This window comes from Oncorhynchus nerka, linkage group LG14 (assembly GCF_034236695.1).
Source record: "Oncorhynchus nerka isolate Pitt River linkage group LG14, Oner_Uvic_2.0, whole genome shotgun sequence".
Classification (NCBI taxonomy): Eukaryota; Metazoa; Chordata; class Actinopteri; order Salmoniformes; family Salmonidae; genus Oncorhynchus; species Oncorhynchus nerka.
Genome location: NC_088409.1, coordinates 38570076 through 38589782, shown reverse-complemented (window position 1 = coordinate 38589782; position 19707 = coordinate 38570076). Strand labels below are relative to the sequence as shown.

General features: G+C 41.1%; 1 protein-coding gene across 1 annotated transcript; it reads left to right on the top strand.

Annotated features, from left to right (window-relative positions):
* Positions 1–547: 547 nt before the first annotated feature.
* Positions 548–19487, top strand: pnp4b (purine nucleoside phosphorylase 4b). Its single transcript, XM_029679563.2, has 7 exons — positions 548–680; positions 3942–4114; positions 9843–9946; positions 14523–14698; positions 15981–16171; positions 17442–17521; positions 17672–19487. The coding sequence occupies exons 1-7, from the start codon at positions 655–657 to the stop codon at positions 17816–17818; spliced, it is 897 nt and encodes a 298-aa protein (XP_029535423.1). The 5' UTR covers positions 548–654; the 3' UTR covers positions 17819–19487.
* Positions 19488–19707: the final 220 nt, after the last annotated feature.

Sequence of the window (19707 nt, the reverse complement as noted above, 5' to 3'; positions counted from 1 at the left end):
TGTGTGGGTGGGAGCCGGATGTGTCTGAAGACGTGGAGGTGTAGCAGAATGAAAGGTCAAGGGTCACAGACAACAGCTGACTAAGATGATAGTGGCATATGCTGACGGACACTAGACATTTAACCAGAGATGCCCCACCAACCCACCTTTGGCCACCTGAATGAATATGGTTTTGCCTCATTTCACAAATAACAACAATTAATAATCCTATGCTGTAATAAACAACCCATTAGTCATATTGCTTAAACTGATATAAAACAAGTTAGACATATTTACTTAATATTTGTTAGTGAATATTGTAGTAAGGTCCTTTCCGATTTGTTAAACAAATTCACTTTCACTATGAACGTGACTTCAAATAGGTAAAAGAACATTGGTAAACCCTGTAATTATTTGCATGTACCCTTGTCACATCGGACCTTTGCATCCCACGAGGATGTGGCTCGGCACGTTTTTTTTTTCTCCAGGAATCCCAAAGAATATACCCCACACTATTTCCCACCTCAAAATCAACCAATGAAAAGGTTCCACACACTAGGTTGCGTGGCACTATCTCACTCCCTCATGATCTCTCTTAACTCTATCTATCGTCGCCAGCTTTGATGAACTCTAAACTCCCCACCAGACTGCACCTGACAGACCTGTTTGTGGATCATGCATACCAAAGGAAGTACAGAATGGTAAATGTTATTTTCTTCATCATATTTCACACATCAGACAATATTTCCAGTTTAAATGGATTGGTTTAGCATAAGCACAACTTTGATTCAGGGATGACAGTGAATACACACATTTCGATTTGTTTCCCATAAATTATGAAACAAAAATGGAATTGTTACATACATTTAATGTGTTTGTTTAAAACAAACATACTAGCAGTCATAAAGACTTTTAGAGGGACTTACTAAGGAACATTTCAAAATGTGAATCTGAGAGGAATAAACAGGCACAGACAGTCATAGACTGCAGGTTAGCAGGGTATTATAGTATTCATTCTTGCTTTTCAATAAATACACTGATTTGTTAATATATTCAGAGGGGGCCTATATCAGAACAACTTACAAGTCAGGTCACATACTGTGCACTCAGTGAATACAAGAGGCTAAATTGGATTTGAATTGTAATTGTAATGTAAAATACCACTCAGGGGTTGACAATCTGTGGAACAATTGCTTTGAATATGTTTCCTCAGGTCAGGCACACCATTTCAAAAGAGCAGTGAGATCTCCTCACTTATTTCAGTTATTCCTCCTGTGCCTCAGCGGATTTATTAGTTGGAGTTATTCCTGTTTGATCACAATGAAGCCAAATGGAACTGTTCTCTATACGGATGTGTTGCGTTGTAATGAGGTGCGCACTTCTAATTTTATATTTATATATTGAGAGTTTGTGTCACTGGTCTACACACAAAACCCCATAATGTCAAAGTGGAATAGTATTTTTAGACAGTTTTACAAATTCATTAAAAATGAAAAGCTGAAATGTCTTGAGCCAATAAGTATTCAACCCTTTTGTTATGGCCTCAATAAGTTCAGGAGTCAACATTTGCTTCACAAGTCACATAATAATTTGCATGGACTCACTCTGTGTGTGCAATAATAGTGTTTAAGATTTTTGAATGACTACCTCATCTCTGTAACCCACACATACAATTATGTATCTGTAAGGTCCCTCAGTCAAGCAGTGAATTTCAAACCCAGATTCAACCACAAAGACCAGGAAAGTGTTCCAATATCTCGCAAAGAAGGTCACCTATTGGTAGATTTGTATAAAAAAAAGCAGACATTGAAAATCCCTTTGAGCATGGTGAAGTTATTAATTACACTTTGGATGGTGTATCAATACACCCAGTCAATACACAGATACAAGCATACTTCCGTAGAGGAAGGAAATCGCTCAGGGATTTCCCCATGAGGCCAATGGTGACTTTAAAACAGTTACAGAGTTTAATGCCTGTGATAGGAGAAAACTGAGGATGGATCAACAACATTGTAGTTACTCCACAATACTAACCTAACTGACAGAGGGAAAAGAAGGATGCCTGTAGACAATAAGAATACTCCAAAACATGCATCCTGTCTGCAACAAGGCACTAAAGTAATACTTAAAAAAATATTTCAAAGCAATTCACTTTTTGTCCTGAATACAGTGTTATGTTTGAGGCAAATCCAATACAACACATTACTGAGTATCATTCTCCATATTTTCAAGCATAGTGGTGGCTGCATCATGTTGTGGGTATGCTTTTAATCGTTAACGACTGGGAGTTTTTCAGGATAAAAAAAGAAACGGAATGGAGCTAAGCACAGGCAAAATTCTAGAGGGGAAACCTGGTTCAGTTTGCTTTCCACCAGACACTGGGAGATGAATTCACCTTTCACCAGGACAATAACCTAATCTACACTGGAGTTGTATCTGTAACTAGGCCAAATCTACACTGGAGTTGCTAATGAAGAAGACAGTGAATGTTCCTGAGTGGCCGAGTTACAGATTTGACTTAAATCTACTTAAAATTATATGGCAAGACCTGAAAATGGTTGTCTAGCAATGATCAACTGCCAATTTAATTTTGAAAAGAATAATGTTGCACAATCCGGGTGTTCAAAGCTCTTATAGACTTACCCAGAAAGACTCACAGCTGTAATTGCTGCCAAATGTGCTTCTATAAAGTATTTACTCAGGGGTATGAATACTTCTGTAAATGAGATATTTCTGTTTGTAATTTTCAATAAATGTGCAAACATTTCATAAAACATGTTTTCACTATGTCATTATGTGTCATGGATCCCCCCGGAACTGTCATTACGCACACCTGGTCCCTATTCCCATTTGATTAGTAACTGTATAAGTGTGTCCTTTGTTCACCATTGTCCTGTTGATTATTGTTCCAATGTCCGTTGGTTCGTGTGAGTACCTGTGCTATGTTGTTTTGGCTTTTGTGCCACGTATATTGTGCAGATGATTACGGGTCTCGTCCCGTGTGATAATCATTGTGCGATTGTGTATTTATTTGAGGTACTCCTCGCTCTTTTGTTTGGGTTTCTACCCTGTGATTGTATACGTGTTTGTTTGGTCTTCGTCCCCGTGCCTTTACACGGCACGCTGTAATTTGGGAAATAAAAAACCCTATTACGCATTCCTGCGCCTGTCTCCCAATCCCTTTATACCAACGTAACATTATGGGGTATTGTGTTATTCCAGATGGGTGAGAAATATATTGAACACATTTTGAATTCAGGCTGTAACACAACAAAATGTGGACTAAGTCAAGGGGTATGAATACTTTCTGAAGGCACTGTAAACAAAGATCTAAGTAGATATGTTATCTCGTCTTCCTTGCATCATTTTTGATGATAAACAATATTGTTCCTAGAAGGATACAGTCAGTATATTATTTATCTATTGCAAGTGTGTTTTATTTCTATCTAACCAATTATGAAGTTGAGCTATACCTAACTCCATTGCCTAATTCAGTTAACTGCCCAATTCAAAATTGACAGCTTGTCACTACCACCTATGGACTTGTTTAAGAAGGTGTAGACAATATGGCGGGGAAAAAACATAGGTATGGTGGAACTATTACCATATTGTTCATACCAAATCCTTTCATATCCATATTAAATGTTGAGTGGTAGGGACAAGGGGTTCATTTGGAATTAAGCATGTGTCTCTACATCAGGGGTAGGCAACCATGGAGACACGATCACGTCTCTTTTTTTATTTGTGGGAATGGTTGGGAACAGATTTCCAAAATTAAACACTTTTTTAGCTAAATTCCTGGTGATTTTACAGTCTTTTTTGACCAAAAAGTTAAATCCCCCCAAAATCACATTTGCGGGACGGTTTTGGCCCGTGGGCCACCTGTTGCCGATCCCTGCTCTACATGGTGTGTAGTCAGGCAGTCTATTTAAAAATAATTACCTGAGTGTCATCTCTCCTAGCTGTTGCTCTTTTGAAGACTACAATCAGACGACAGAATGGCTTCTGAGCCGGACGAGACACAGGCCTAAGATCGCAGTGGTGTGTGGCTCAGGCCTGGGCCTGCTCGCCGATGGTGTTACCAACAAAGAGATCTTCCCTTACGCAGATATCCCCAACTTCCCCGTCAGCACAGGTGAGATGAAGTCGCTGTCACGAATGTATAATGTGTCATGATAATATTGATATGAGACTAATGATAGTATATTGTGGTCTCTACCCAGCAAACAGTGAATGTTCCTACAATGTTACGATTAAGTTCCTATGGAGTCTTAATTTGGTTTACGTCCAATGTTAGCATGAAAACTTCCTATGACTGTTGTTAAAATGTCCCGGCAAAACCTACTAACATTCTGGGAATTCAGAAGTAACCAGAAATGGTTTGCTAGGTATAAACTGTCAATCTATACTACCAACCCCCTCACACACACACCAACACACACACACACACACACACACACACACACACACACACACACACACACACACACACACACACACACACACACTTTGACAAATATAATAGGCAACACCTCTCTGTAAACATCACCTCACCCCAATTAGCTTGTTCACTGATTCTCCCAAACATCAGGTGAACCTGTGTAGTGCTCTTAATTATGCCTGCACAGCAGAGGAATTTACATTTTCCTCAATGATTCCATTGACACACCATTGCAGCTAAGTAGTTCATTATTTACTTGCTGAAATGCATTTGGGATTTCTGTGTGTCTTTGTCAAAATGTCGCATGGAAAAACAAATCATAACCAGTTGGCGGGAAAATGAACCAAGAATGAATAACTGCTCCCCATGAATAAAATATTATAACTGGAGTAAAAATAGGCCCTAATATCTTCCACATGGAATTCTTATTAGGATCTCATGGACATGTTTAAATATTCATCATGTGGAGGTGAATATAAAATGTCTGCATAAGCGCTCAAATGTTCACTTTCCTATTATTATTAGAGTATGGTGGGTCTTTGCAGAAAAGCCATAGCCTCCTTTCTAGTAACCAGCTTTTGTTGTGTTTTTGGACAACAATAGCATCACAAATAAACAAATGAGAAGCCTAGAAATGACATTATTTGACAATGTTGCCTTCATTAGACAGAGCTGACATTTAAAAAAAAAAATATCTTCAATTCTGGTTTGGTTTGTGTTGCAGTCTTCCCAATTATATTCTAGTTAATTTAAGCTTGTCAGAGAGAAGCCCATTGAAAACACTAATCGATGTTCAGTGCAGTACTAGACTTCTCGTTTTTTGGTAAATTAAATGGAGAGCATAATGATTGGCAGACATTCTAAATGAGTGTGATTTCAGACAATACTAATATTGGTGTTTGCCTGTGAACAGGTGCTATGCTGTGTGAACCTGTAACAGCAAACAAAAACAACAACAAAATGCCTATCCAACAACCTGTAAAACCAAAGGGCCAGATTGAATCAAATCCACACAACATAGCAGTATCCAATAAAGGCTTAGATAACCAATACGATAGTGCATCCTTAGATAACCAATACGATAATGCATCCTTAGATAACCAATACGATAATGCATCCTTAGATAACCAATACGATAGTGCATCCTCAGATAACCAATACGATAGTGCATCCTCAGATAACCAATACGATAGTGCATCCTTAGATAACCAATACGATAGTGCATCCTTAGATAACCAATACGATAGTGCATCCTTAGATAACCAATACGATAGTGCATCCTTAGAAATACATGGTTTGCTTGGTCACTCACACCAAGTCTATATAAAGTGACATCCAGTTACGCTCATTAAAACAAGTTAATGCAGCAATGGAATGGATTCTGAAGTAACTTCAATGGACAGAGTAATAACTGACACCATCCTCCCCCCTAAACTTCCCTCTGCCAACCGTCAACCTCTGACAGAGGAGAAGAAAGTCACTTCTCTAAACAGTGTTGTAATCATTCAGGTTCTATCTCATTACGCAGCACTTTCCAACAAATTGCCTCTGACAAAACTCAGGGTCAAATTAACATCATCTCCACACCACCGAACACAACTCTGCTGAGGTCTCAGCCATCATCCCCACTATAAAGAAGGGTACTAAACAGACAATTACAGTTGACATTTGACAGCGGATGACTAACACTTTTATTTCAATAGCACAGATACTGTTCCTACACTGCATGCTGTCCTGAGTACTACAGTGCATTCGGAAAGTATTCAGAACCCTTGACTTTTTCCACATTTTCTTACATTAAGGCCTTATTCTAAATGTAATTAAATAAAATGTTTTCCTCATCAATCTACACACAATTCCCCATAATGACAAAGCAAAAACTGGTTTTTAGACATTTTTGCAAATGTATTCAAAATAAAAAACAGATACCTTATTTACATAAGTACTCAGACCCTTTGCTATGAGATTTGAAATTGAGCTCCTGTGCATCCTGTTTCCATTGATCATCCTTGAGATGTTTCTACAACTTGATTTGAGTCGACCTGTGGTAAATTCAATTGATTGGATATGATTTGGAAAGGCACACACCCGTCTTAAGGTCCCACAGTTGACAGTGCATGTCAGAGCAAAAACAAAGCCATGAGGTTGAAGGAATTGCCCATAGAGCTCAGAGGCAGGATTGTGTCGAGGCACAGATCTGGGGAAGGGCACCAAAAAATGTTTGCAACATTGAAGGTCCCCAAGAACACAGTGGCCTTCATCAAGACTCTTCCTAGAGCTGGCTGCCTGGCCAAACTGAGCAATAGGGGGAGAAGGGCCTTGGTTAGGGAGGTGACCAAGAACCCGATGGTCACGCTGACAGAGCTCCAGAGTTCCTCCGTGGAGATGGGACCACCTTCCAGAAGGACAAGCGTCATTTCTGGAGGAAACCTGGCACCATCCCTACGGTGAAGCACAGTGGTGCCAGCATCATACTGCAGGGATGTTTTTCAGCGGCAGGGACTGGGAGACTAGTCAGGATCGAGGGAAAGATGAATGGTGCAAAGTACAGAGAGATCCTGCACCAGAGCGCTCAGGACCTTAGACTGGGGGTGAAAGTTCAGCTTCCAACAGGACAATGACCCTAAGAACACAGCCAGGACAACGCAGGAGTGGCTTCAGGACAAGTCTCTGAGTGGCCCAGCCAGAACCTGGACTTGAACCGGATAGAACATCTCTGGAGAGACCTGAAAATAGCTGTGCAGTGACGCTCCCCATCCAAGCTTGACAGGATCTGCAGAGAAGAATGTGAGAAACTCCCCAAATATAGATGTGCCAAGCTTGTAGCGTCATACGCAAGAAGACTTGAGGCTATAATTGCTGCCAAGAGTGCTTCAACAAAGTACTGAGTGAAGAGTCTGACTACTTATGTAAATGTAATATTGAAGTTTTATTTGTAATACATTTGCAAAAATGTCTAAATCTGTTTTGGATTTGTTATTATGGGGTATTGTGTGTTGAGTGATGAGGAGGAAAAAACAATTGAATCAATTTTAGAATAAGGCTGTAACGTAACAAAATCTTGAAAAAGTCAAGGGGTCTGAATTCTTTGCGAATGCACTTTATATAGTCTATGTCAGATTATAAACCAGGTGGTTTGAGCCATGGATGATGATTGTCTGAAAGCCGTGGTATTTTTAAGCAATAAGGCATGGGGGGGGTGTGGTATATGGCCAATATACCACGGGTAAGGGCTGTTCTTAAGTACAACGCATTGCAGAGTGCTTGGAGACAGCCCTTAGCCGTGGTATAATGGCCATATATAGCAAAACCCGAGGTGCCATATTTATTTTTTAAACTGATTACCAACATAATTAGAGCAGAAGTTTACATACACTCAATTAGTGTTTGGTAGCATTGCCTTTACATTGTTTAACTTGGGTCCAACGTTTTGGGAAGCCTTCAACAAGCTTCCCACAATAAATTGGGTGAATTATGTGGACTTGCCAAAACTATAATTTGTTAACAAGAAATGTGTGGTGTGGTTGAAAAACGAGTTTTAATGACTACAACCTAAGTGTATGTAACCTTCCGACTTCAACTGTAGGTCCCATTGTATGTACAGTTGAAGTCAGAAGTTTACATACACTTAGGTTGGAGTCATTAAAACTCGTTTTTCAACCACTCCATAAATTTCTTGTTAACAAATTATAGCTTTGGCAAGTCGGATAGGATATCTACTTTGTGCATGACACAAGTAATTTGTCCAACAATTGTTTACAGACAGGTTATTTCACTTATAATTCACTGTATCACAATTCCATTGGGTCAGAACACTATGTTGACTGTGCCTTTAAACAGCTTGGACAATTCCAGAAATTTCTGTCAAGGCTTTAGAAGCTTCTGATAGGCTAATTGACATAATTTCACTCAATTGGAGGTGTACCTGTGGATGTATTTCAAGGCCTACCTTCAAACTCAGTGCCTCTTTGCTTGACATCATTGGAAAATCAAAAGAAATCAGCCAAGACCTCAGAAAAAAAATTGTAGACCTCCACAAGTCTGGTTCATCCTTGGGACCAATTTCCAAATGCCTGAAGGTACCACGTTCATCTGTACAAACAATAGTACGCAAGTATAAACACCATGGGACCACGCAACCGTCATACCGCTCAGGAAGGAGACGCGTTCTGTCTCCTAGAAATTAACGTACTTTGGTGCGAAAAGTGCAAAAAAAAAATCCCAGACAACAGCAAAGGACCTTGTCAAGATGCTGGAAGAAACAGGTACAAAATTATCTATATACACAGTAAAATGAGTCCTATATCGACATAACCTGAAAGGCTGCTCAGCAAGGAAGAAGCCGAAACCACCATAAAAAAGCCAGACTACGGTTTGCAACTGCACATGGGGACAAAGATCATACTTTTTGGAGAAATGTCCTCTGGTCTGATGAAACAAAAATAGAACTGTTTGGCCATAATGAACATATTTTTGGAGGAAAAAGGGGGAGTCTTGCAAGCTGAAGAACCCCATCCCGACCATGAAGCATGGGGGTGGCAGCATCATGTTGTGGGGGTGCTTTGCTGTAGGAGGGACTGGTGCACTTCACAAACTAGATGCCATCATGAGAAGGAAAATGATGTGGGTATATTGAAGCAGCATCTCAAGACATCAGTCAGAAAGTTAAAGCTTGGTCGCAAATGGGTCTTCCAAACGGACAATGACCACAAGCATACTTCCAAAGTTGTGGCAAAATCGCTTAAGGACAACAAAGTCAAGGTATTGGAGTGGCCATCACAAAGCCCTGATCTCAATCCTATAGAACATTTGTGGGCAGAACTGAAAAAGTGTGTAATAGCAAGGAGGCCTACAAACCTGACTCAGTTACACCAGGTCTGTCAGGAGGAATAGGCCAAAATTCACCCAACTTATTGTAGGAAGCTTGTGGAAGGCTACCTGAAACGTTTGACCTAATTTAAAGGCAATGCTACCAAATACGAATTGAGTGTATGTTAACTTCTGACCCACTGGGAATGTGATGAAAGAATAAAATCTGAAATAAATCATTCTATTTACTATTATTTTAACATTTCACATTCTTAAAATAAAGTGGTGATCATAACTGACCTAAGACGTGGGAATTTTCACTAGGATTAAAATGTCAGGAATTGTGAAAACTGAGTTTAAATGTATTTGGCTAAGGTGTATGTAAACTTTCGACTTTAACTGTATGTACATGCAGAGAGTTTTTCATTACAGCAGTAGTATTTTATTTCTATAGGACTCTCTCATGCTTGGAGTATGAACAACACAAATCAGACAACTTCTATGAAATTAAACATGAATAAAACATAAATTCACTGTTTTTATTTTCTAACCCTACATGAGACATGCTGTATCACTAACCGTCCATGACAGAATATGCTTGTGTCCGTCACAGTCCCGGGTCATGAGGGGTGTCTGGTGTTTGGTATTCTGAAAGGCAAATCCTGCGTCTTCATGCAAGGCAGATTCCATCTCTACGAGGGCTATTCACTCTGTAAGGTAAGTCCAAATACAGTATCTGACCGATGAACAGGTAATAATATATGCCATTTAGTAGATGCTTCGATTCAAAGTGACTTACAATCATGTGGGGGGGTACATTTGACACATATGGGTGGTCCCAGGAATCAAACCCACTACCTTGACATTACAACATTCATGCTTTATCAACTGAGCTACAAACTGAGCAACGAAGGACCCCATACATTTAGAGACTCCCAGTACCATGACGAAGACTATATCTATATTATTTTAATATAGGCCCTATTTTAAACATCCAACATTAAGACATTTACTTTACACTACTAGTCTTTCTACTCTTTTACCTTGCTGCTCTGCCCTTTGAGATCAGGGAAACATCACATCAGACTATTTTAACCATCAATATCCATAGCCTCCATGGATTCAACCCAGTCCCTGCTCATCTATAACCCTTACACATTCCCGCTACGGCGACACCGGATGTTTTGAAATATTCATCACCAGTGTGTGCTTATATTAGCCATCATAAAGAAGGAAAAGAGTGAAACAAAATGGGTCCTTTCCTTTGGAACGCTATGCGAAAAACTCTCCATTGTGGCTCAACAAGGTCATGTTAACTGAAGGAGAACTCCTCCTATTTGTATAACAGAGAGGGGCTGGCATCTCCGGCCTTGGCCCATTAACTTTATCTGTCACAATCAGGAAAATGGGAGGCAGGAAGACGATTGCTGAAACCAGCCTGGGAACTGCTGACTCTGCACAAGGCTGTATATTTTAAGAAACAAAGTTTAGGACAGGGTCACCACTGATCTGGGCCCTGTTTCTTAAAAATGTCCCTGGCAGCAATCAGGTCATTGTTGGGTCATTTGGTGTGAATTTGAACGAAATGTCAATGAAATTAAGCCATTTTCTCAAACAGCTTGTAAGGATATCTGGCCAAATGTTGAGTGGATGAGAGGTATGTACCAGCAGCCGTTCACCTGTGTTGCGACGCTTGTCTTATTTGTATATAAAAGTATTTCAAAGCAGCAACTTTCTGTGTGTAGGTTTTTGCTTGGTCGAGACTTACAGCCCCAATCAACCACTCAATCAGCTGTAGCACTGCATATTTATGATGTCACTCCAGAGTTAAATGAGTCCTTTCCTTCCACTGTTTTGGTTAAGGCAGCATAAATGCAACCCTCTCTAGACCCTCTAGGCCCTTGGTAAATGGCTAAGGAATCTTCTGTTGTCTGGAGTGGCGAGGGAAATTCTCAGAGCAATTACGACATTGACAACATGACATCATGTATTAGAGTCAACCCTCATGGCTGCCGGACACCGGCACATAAGTGAAGCACAGGCTTTTTGGCCTTTCACTTAGGGTCACCACATTGTACCTGTCAATCAATAGCACTAGTAAATACCACATTGCTCATTCTCATCCTTTGATTCTGACCAGTCCAGACAATAATATGTTCCTATTGACCTAGATTGCATTGGACGGCGAAAGTATAGACATATTGTATAACAGTCTATGAGAACAGCAGGAGACAGTCTAAAGATGTGTAATTATGATGAGATATCGAAGCAGCATTTCTACCCCCCAGGTGCTAGGCAGTAAACACGTCATCATGTTCTCATTGACTGTGACCACAGAGGAGGGCTTAGGTTGCAGCCTCGCCATTGGACATACAGAAGTATCGTACACCGCAAGAGGCTTTGGTGACAGTTTATAGGGAGACACAGAGAACAACAGACCAAATGCTGCCCTCTAGATCAATGTCTTATCTCCTATGGGCTGTTTCTCAATTCTGACCTCCACAATATTGTTTTCACCTGTCAATTCTCTTCAGATCAGAGTAGATGTAGGATAGGACCCAAAGGAGAGGAAGTAACTTTACACTCTTGAGATGCAGCCCATAGGTGAGCACTGTCACGGTTAGGGTTGCAAAGGGACGGTATATTACTGGAAACTTTTGAAGTTTACCATTAAACGACCAGAATTTGGTCTCTTTTAAGGATTTTATGTAATCTGTCACAAGACATCTAGTGGCACGTTTGGGTACTTCAGATTATCACAGGTGTCTAACAATCTCTGGTCTGGCCTTGTCACATAATATGATTTTACAATTTAAAAACAATTGAATGACAAATCTGTAAAACATTATGTGTGTGGCTCAGTTGGTAAAGCATGGGTTGTGGGTTCGATTCCCATGGGGGACCAGTATGAAAATGTATTACTGTAAGTTGCTATAAGAGGTGTTTAGCATGAAATATCATTTCAAAATGTTTTTACAAACTTTAATTTATTTTATTATGTCTATGTATTTGTTGTCAAGCTGGTTGCAGTTGTGAAAAAAGTAAATAGTTGCAGAGTTAACTAGAACATAATAACATAGTTGATGAGATGCTTTTTTCACTCAATCAGCTATTTTCTCTTGAACCATATTTATTTATTTAATCTTTATTTAACTCGGCAAGTCAGTTAAGAACAAATTCTTATTTTCAATGACGGCCTAGGAACAGTGTGTTGTTATCTGTGCCTTGTTCAGGGGCAGAACGACAGATTTGTACCTTGTCAGCTCAGGGATTTGAACTTGCAACCTTTCGGTTCCTAGTCCAATGCTCTAACCACTAGGCTACCCTACTTAATACAAATTCATGTACAATATCGACACAGATATAATAAATGAATCATTTATGAGGTTTCCTATCTTGAGGGCTGACTGAACATGCAGCAAAACGTGTAAGGTGTTAGAGAAGAACAGGTGTGATTACAGTGGATGTTGGACCTCTTTCCTATGGCTCAGCACACCAGACAAGGCAACAAAGCGATTTCTGCTAAATTTACCCGGGCACATGCAACCGATACAGCTGTGGTTTCAGCCTGCCATCTGCCCACTCTCTTTGTCTTTCTCTCATTCTCTCCCTTCTTTTCTCTCTCTCTTTCTTAATTTATCTTTCCCCCACCACTACCACCACACAATCTCACACTCTCCATGTCTCTACTCTCATCTCCATGTCTTCCCTGTTCTGCTCACTTTCTTTCCCAACATTATCGGACAGCAGTCCAGTATGTGTGACAGGGACACCAGGGTGTCCATACACTCCATCAGCCCAGGGACACATCCATGAGTCATTGTATCTGACACTTCCGACACCAACATCGCACCACTCTCACAAGAGTTTACGTCAAGACAAAACAAATACAGAGGTGTTGCAGCGAGAACTCAGTAAATATCTGGAAGGCGTAGTGATGCTACTAGTTTGTTACCAATTTTATATCTCCCTTTTCATACACTTTCTTTTATGATACACTTTGTTCCATGGGTTTTGACATCAAGTGCCTGGTACATAGCAGAAAAGCAATATGGTTTTGGCTTTGTTGAATCGCACTCGCACAAGCGCTCTCTCTCTCCCTCCCTCCCCCTGATTTGCAATCAGGGTGTGAGCTGTTATCTCTCTCATCTCAGTGTGTCGGTAGGAGATGCATGGCAAGGTTAATTAGCTGGCTTGCTTCGTTAGCCCTCCCTGATCTCCTCTCCCTCTGTGAGTGGTGCCTTTCATACAAACTGCTAGCATGCAGCTGGAGTTAGCCTTGGTGCTAGTTCTGTATTGTATAGTGGCTGTTATTGGAGCATGATGAGTCTTATTGGCATGCATGTTTAATTAAGATAAGCATGCATAAACATGTATACACATTAAAAAAATCACTTCTCCTATGCCACACACAAATATACATGCAGGTGAGGCAAGGAAAGACATTGAGGAAAGGAGGGAGGGAGGCTAGAAAGGTGATCTGGCATTGAAATATATTCACCAATTGCCAATCCTAGCTTGCAAACTGACAGAAATGTGCATTTTCATGAGTCACTGTACAACCCACACACGCACCCACACACGCAAACCATGTTTATGGATGTTGCACTAGTGGTGCCGTGTGTATGTGTCTGACAGTGGTCTGACTTACAAATGTAGGATCTTAATTTGAGTCAGTTTTCTACAGCAGGAAAATAATACTGCAGCAAACAGGAAATGTGAATTCTTATGCGGATTATAATTAATGCAAAGAGCAAAAATTGGACAGCACTCTGGTGAATAAACTTAAATGAACATATGTTTATTGCTGCACTCAAATACACTACAAGTTTTACATTTCAGGAAAGTTCTCCTGCAACAGGGTGATCAAATTAAGATCCTACATCTGTACCCTATTGGGTATTTCTATATCAAGAGAAGTGTGTGTGTGTGACAGAGTTACAAGTCGTGGCTGCATGCTTCTAGCAGATTGTATGCACATCTTGTGTATTACTGGTGCTGGAGATAACCAAGAATGGTCCAAGAGAGAGAATAATACATTTTATGTCTCATTTCTCATCTTCCCCTTAATGGTACAATAAAGTGTTGGTAGCATTCTCTTCACCTCTCTCGTCATTTCCTCTCTTCTATATTTATCTCTCCCTCCCTTTCTCTCCAACTCCCTTTTCCTCTTCACTCGTCCACTCCTTTCTCCTCTCCTCCTCTATACTCATATAATTCTCTTGTTTTCTCTCTCTGACTCTCTCCCCACCTATATTTCTCTCCTCTCCATCCCCTTCCTCTTCTCCCCCAGGTCACATTCCCGGTGCGGATCTTCAAGCTGTTGGGCGTGGAGACCCTCATTGTGACTAACGCCTCAGGGGGCCTGTGTCCGGACTTCAAAGTGGGCGACATCATGCTCATTAAGGACCACATTAACCTGCCAGGCTTCGCCGGCCAGCACCCTCTGTGCGGCCCCAATGACGAACGGTACAACCAGAGACAGGGAGACAGAAAGATAGGGGTAGAGAGGGGAGGTAAGGAGAGAGGGAGAGGGAGAGGGTTGTGGGAGGGCACAGCACCCTCTGTGCGGCCCCAATGACAAACGGTACAACCAGAGACAGGGAGACAGAAAGATTGAGGGAAGAAAGGGGAGACAGTGGTAGAGAGGGGGGATAAGGAGAGAGGGAGAGGGGTGTGGGAGGGCACATCAATCACTGTGCAGCTACAATGATGAACGATACAGGCAGAGAGATGGAGAGAGGCAGGGAAGAGGGACGGAGAGAGGGGTGGGGGGAATGGGTAGGGGAGAGTGGAAGTGATGGAGGGAGAGTCAAGGAGAGAGAGTGAAAAAATGTAGTATAGTCTGAAGCACAACGGTGGGAGGAGAGATGGAAAGAGAGAGAGTTGCAGTCAGTGAGAGAACTGAAATGATCCCGGAGAGAGGAAGCACGGGGAGGGAGAGGGGAAGAAATACATACTCTTCAAGTAATCTATCTAGCTCACTAGGTTACATGGAACCTGTAATTCATATTTTCCCTTTACAGCTAGGAGGTTGTAGATTAATGACAAATAAACTGTATATTTAGTGTAAGTGCTCAGAGAGCTACAGGTAACTGCCAAAATAATGGAAACACTTGAGCAAATGAGGAATACAAAATATATTGAAAGCAGGTGCTTCCACCCAGGTGTGGTTCCTGAGTTAATTAGGCAATTAACATTCCATCGTGCTTAGGGTCATGTATAAAAATGCTGGGCAGGCTATTATTTTGGCTAGCTTGGCTCTGCTCCAATAGGATGACAAAGACCCCATCCGCCGGGCACAAAATGGCTTGATGAGCATGAAAACGATGTAATGGCGGTCTCAGTCACCAGATCTCAACCCAATTGAAAACTTATGGGAGATTCTGGAGCGGTGCCTGAGACAGCGTTTTCCACCACAATCAACAAAACACGAAATGATGAAATTTCTCATGGTAGAATGGTGTCGCGTCCCTCCAACAGAGTTCCAGACACTTAGAATCTATGCCAAGGTGCATTTAAGCTGTTCTGGCTCGTGGTGGCCCAAAACCCTATTAAGACACTTTATGTTGGTGTTGCCTTTATGTTGGCAGTTGCCTGTATACTATCATAATACTGTATTATATTACAGTATTATTCATATTATTAATAGTAGAAGATTATTGGTAGATTAGGAGAGATACATTGCAATAGTATTTGCTCCATATGTCCCATCGATAAGCCAGTAGTGATTGTCTGTGCTCTGCTCCAGGTTTGGGATCCGGTTCCCCTGCATGTCAGATGCCTACAGTAAGGACCTGAGGAAGCTAGCTCTGGATATCAGTCATGAGCTGGACTATACCAACTTTGTGCGGGAAGGGGTGTACTGCATGGTGAGCGGGCCCAACTTCGAGACCATCGCTGAGGCACGCATGTTGCAGGTCTTAGGGTGTGACTCTGTGGGTGAGTGGAGACAACACAGGCCTACGGGCTACAACCACGAACGGGTTTTCATCACCAGAACTGGCTATGACTTGAGCAACAAATTACAGTTAATGTTAGGAAATGGTTCAATTTATGTTTAAAGGAACAATAGCAAGATATTTAATACAACTTGTGTTTCAAAATGCTGTATCAAGATCAAGCATCTACTCAGGAAGGGGATGTTTTGTCAGAGAGCCAAGTGACCACCAGCCACAACATGGTTTAACAACGATACAAACACAGACGAGGCTTGCTCACTCTCCTTTTCCCCTTTTTAGTTCATTATCACTGCTCTAATTGGACCTCCCTCGTAAAAACACCCATGCTGGGCTCGTTAATAAATGATGGTGTTAGCCGACTCATGCTAATTAGCTTAGCGATTAGGTCAACAGATAGACCAACAGGCTGCTACATGCTGTGACGCTAATTGGTCTGATGATTTGATCCAGGATCAAAATACAACACCAATATCTGTTACAATGTACAGTGGGCAGAATTAACGAATGACATCTTTCATTATCCACTCCCCCTAAGAACATGTATTTTGCCGACTTGTTACCTTAAGAGCTTGTTGTTGTAGCCAGAAAAGAAAAGCCGCTTTGGTTCCTTGTTTTGATGACGTTTTGAGTTATTACTCCTGTGAGTGTATTATTTAATGTGAGAGTCCAATTCAGGTCTGCCAATCCATATTTCTTTATGTGGTGTTTTTTCTTTACCATGCTTGAGTTTCAGCTTAGTGGAGGCTGTGTTTGAGTGAGTGAGACCTTTGGCTTAATAAGTATTTTTAATTCATATGCTTTTTGGTTATGCCTGTAAACATTGTTTTGTCGTTGCATTCGTACAGTATGTGCCTGTGTAAATTGTATCCATGTTTTTAGCATGGTTTTAATGATATGTGAGATCTGGCTGGGTTCCCATTAAATACTAACATGGGAATGGGACCTAATCTCAGGGAATGGGACCTAATCTCAGGGAATGGGACCTAATCTCAGGGAATGGGACCTAATCTCAGGGAACGGGACCAAAGTTCAGGGGGAAGTACACGGAGGGGGTTATTAATGATGCTGAATAGTATAACCACCTCTCTACACACACACAAACACACAACCATGACCCGGTGCCACCCACAAACCCTGTTGGATATTTAGCCATTTTCTCTCTGCCCCCCTCGCTTTCCATCCCCATGAACCTGCCAACCTCCGCTCCTGTCCCCGTCTGCACTCCCCAACCCCTTTCCTCTTCCCCATAGGCATGAGTACGGTCCCAGAGGTAACAGTGGCCAAGCACTGTGGCCTGAGGGTCTTTGGTCTCTCACTCATCACCAACAAGGTATTGATTGACTTCTCTTATTGCTGTATATCATTTGATGTACCTTATCTGCACACACTCTGAACAGCTCAGCGTATCTATTCTGTCATCTGTTGACTAGTTATTGAGTATGGTACCGGAGCATCTTAATGTATTCTTATCATTGTGAAGGTCTCCCTAGACTACAGCAGTGAGGAGAAGGTGAACCATGAGGAGGTCCTGAAGATCAGCAAGATGAGGGCGGAGCATGTGCAGATGATGCTCAACACACTTATTGCCCGCTCAGACCAGCTGGACGAGGGCATCAATGTCAACTGAAGGAGGAAGGGGGATGGAGAAAGAGACAGAGACATACTCTAATGTTGAAGCACACTCTCTCACACACAGACACGCAGAAATGTACATATCATTCACTGTGAATCTTTACAATAATCAACCACCCATGATGAAAGAATTTAGTCAATTTTCCAGTTTAATAAAATGTTCTAAAGTTGTTTTTTACACAAGAACCAGTCTGTTAAAAAATGTAAATGCTTATTTGATGATAGGACACTGACATGAGAATATGTAACGCTCCTATTTAACATCAGCTGAAGGGGTGCCACTACCAGTTGAACAACTGAACACCTTCAACTGAAATGTGTCTTCTGCGTTTAACCCAACCTAGGTATCCCCCTTTCCTTACGTGAGGAAATTCAGAAAGAGAGAGATGACAAAGGAGAGAGAGAGAGAGAGAGATTGTGACTTGGGTGGGCAAATCTGTTTCTATTTCTTTGTTGGCCTAGTATGGTTCGTTGTCTCTGATTGGGGATCATACTTAGGGCAGCCCTTTTTCCCACCTTCAGTTGTGGGATCTTGCTTTTGTACAGTTACTGTGTAGCCTGCAGAACGTTACGTTTGGTTATCTTTTTTTGTTGTTGTTGTTGTTCATCTAAATAAAGAACGATGTACGCTTACCATGTCCGATCCTTCAAACAACGGACATAACAGAAGACAGTTGTTGGGATCTTCTGTTCCGTCCGTTGTTTGAAGGATCGAACCAAGGCGCAGCATGGTAAGCGTACATCTTTATTTAGATGAACACCAAAAAAACAAAAGATAAACGAGGTGGGAAACAAGGTGGGAAAAGGCTGCCTAAGCATGATCCCCAATCAGAGACAACGATAGACAGCTGCCTCTGATTGGGAACCATACCCAGCCAACAAAGAAATAGAAAAACTAGAATGCCCACCCAAATCACACCCCGACCTAACCAAATAGAGAAATAAAAAGGCTCTCTAAGGTCAGGGGTGACAGAGATTATACATTAATTCCACCAAATGTTTTTCTCCCAAAAATAAATGTGAAAAGCCTCCAACCAGAAAATAGCATTTAATGGTAAATAGTGGGAAAATAAATATGCAACTGAACTAATGTACAGATGATGGTGCTTTTCTCTTCAAATTCCTCCTGCTATTCAGAGCTAGTGACAGAAAAAACATGTCCTGTATTAATATAATTATACAGTGCTTTCTTCTTTGTTATCCCCTCACTGTTTAGAACGAGAATCAAACTATTATTTATGTGCTTCACTGTGTTTACCAGACAACACAAGTCTGTTTCATAAAGTTGATTAAAAAACTATTTTCATGCTGAACAATTACAGTGTTACGAGTTAGTTTGACTGCAATAACAGTGAGAGCTCATGTAGAAATAATGTTTCTTGTAAGAATTTACACAGCAACAGAAAAAATGTACAGAAAAACTTGGTATCTTGCCAAAGCAAATACTCTGTTCACTGCCTTGCCTTACAGTAAATCGAAGTGCATTCATCTATAAAGAAAACACTGGCATCTTTCACAGGGCTCCTCAGCCAATATGGCGCAGTGGTAACTTCTGCACTGTAGCGATAAGCTTGGAGATCACTGATGTGTTCATAACAAGGTTTTCCCATTGTAAATATATAGATACATATATAAATAAACATACAGTAGATATAGATCATAAACAGACTTTAAGTGTGTTTATTTGTGTCTTGTGTGTGTTCGTCAGTGCATGCGTGTGTGTGTGTGAATATTGGGGCGGCAGGTAGTCTAGGGGTTAAGAGCGTTGGGCCAGTAACTAAAAGGTCGCTGGTTCGAATAGGTGAAAATCTGTCGTCGTGCCCTTGAGCAAGGCAATTTATCCTAATTGCTCCTATAAATTGTTCTGAATAAGAGCGTCTGCTA

Excerpts from the sequence above, each read along its gene's own strand:
- pnp4b (XM_029679563.2), top strand. The coding sequence starts at position 655 with ATGCATACCAAAGGAAGTACAGAATG. Across the intron at positions 681-3,941 it reads ACCAAAGGAAGTACAGAATG|CTGTTGCTCTTTTGAAGACT; the intron begins GTAAATGTTATT and ends CATCTCTCCTAG. Across the intron at positions 9,947-14,522 it reads AGGGCTATTCACTCTGTAAG|GTCACATTCCCGGTGCGGAT; the intron begins GTAAGTCCAAAT and ends CTTCTCCCCCAG.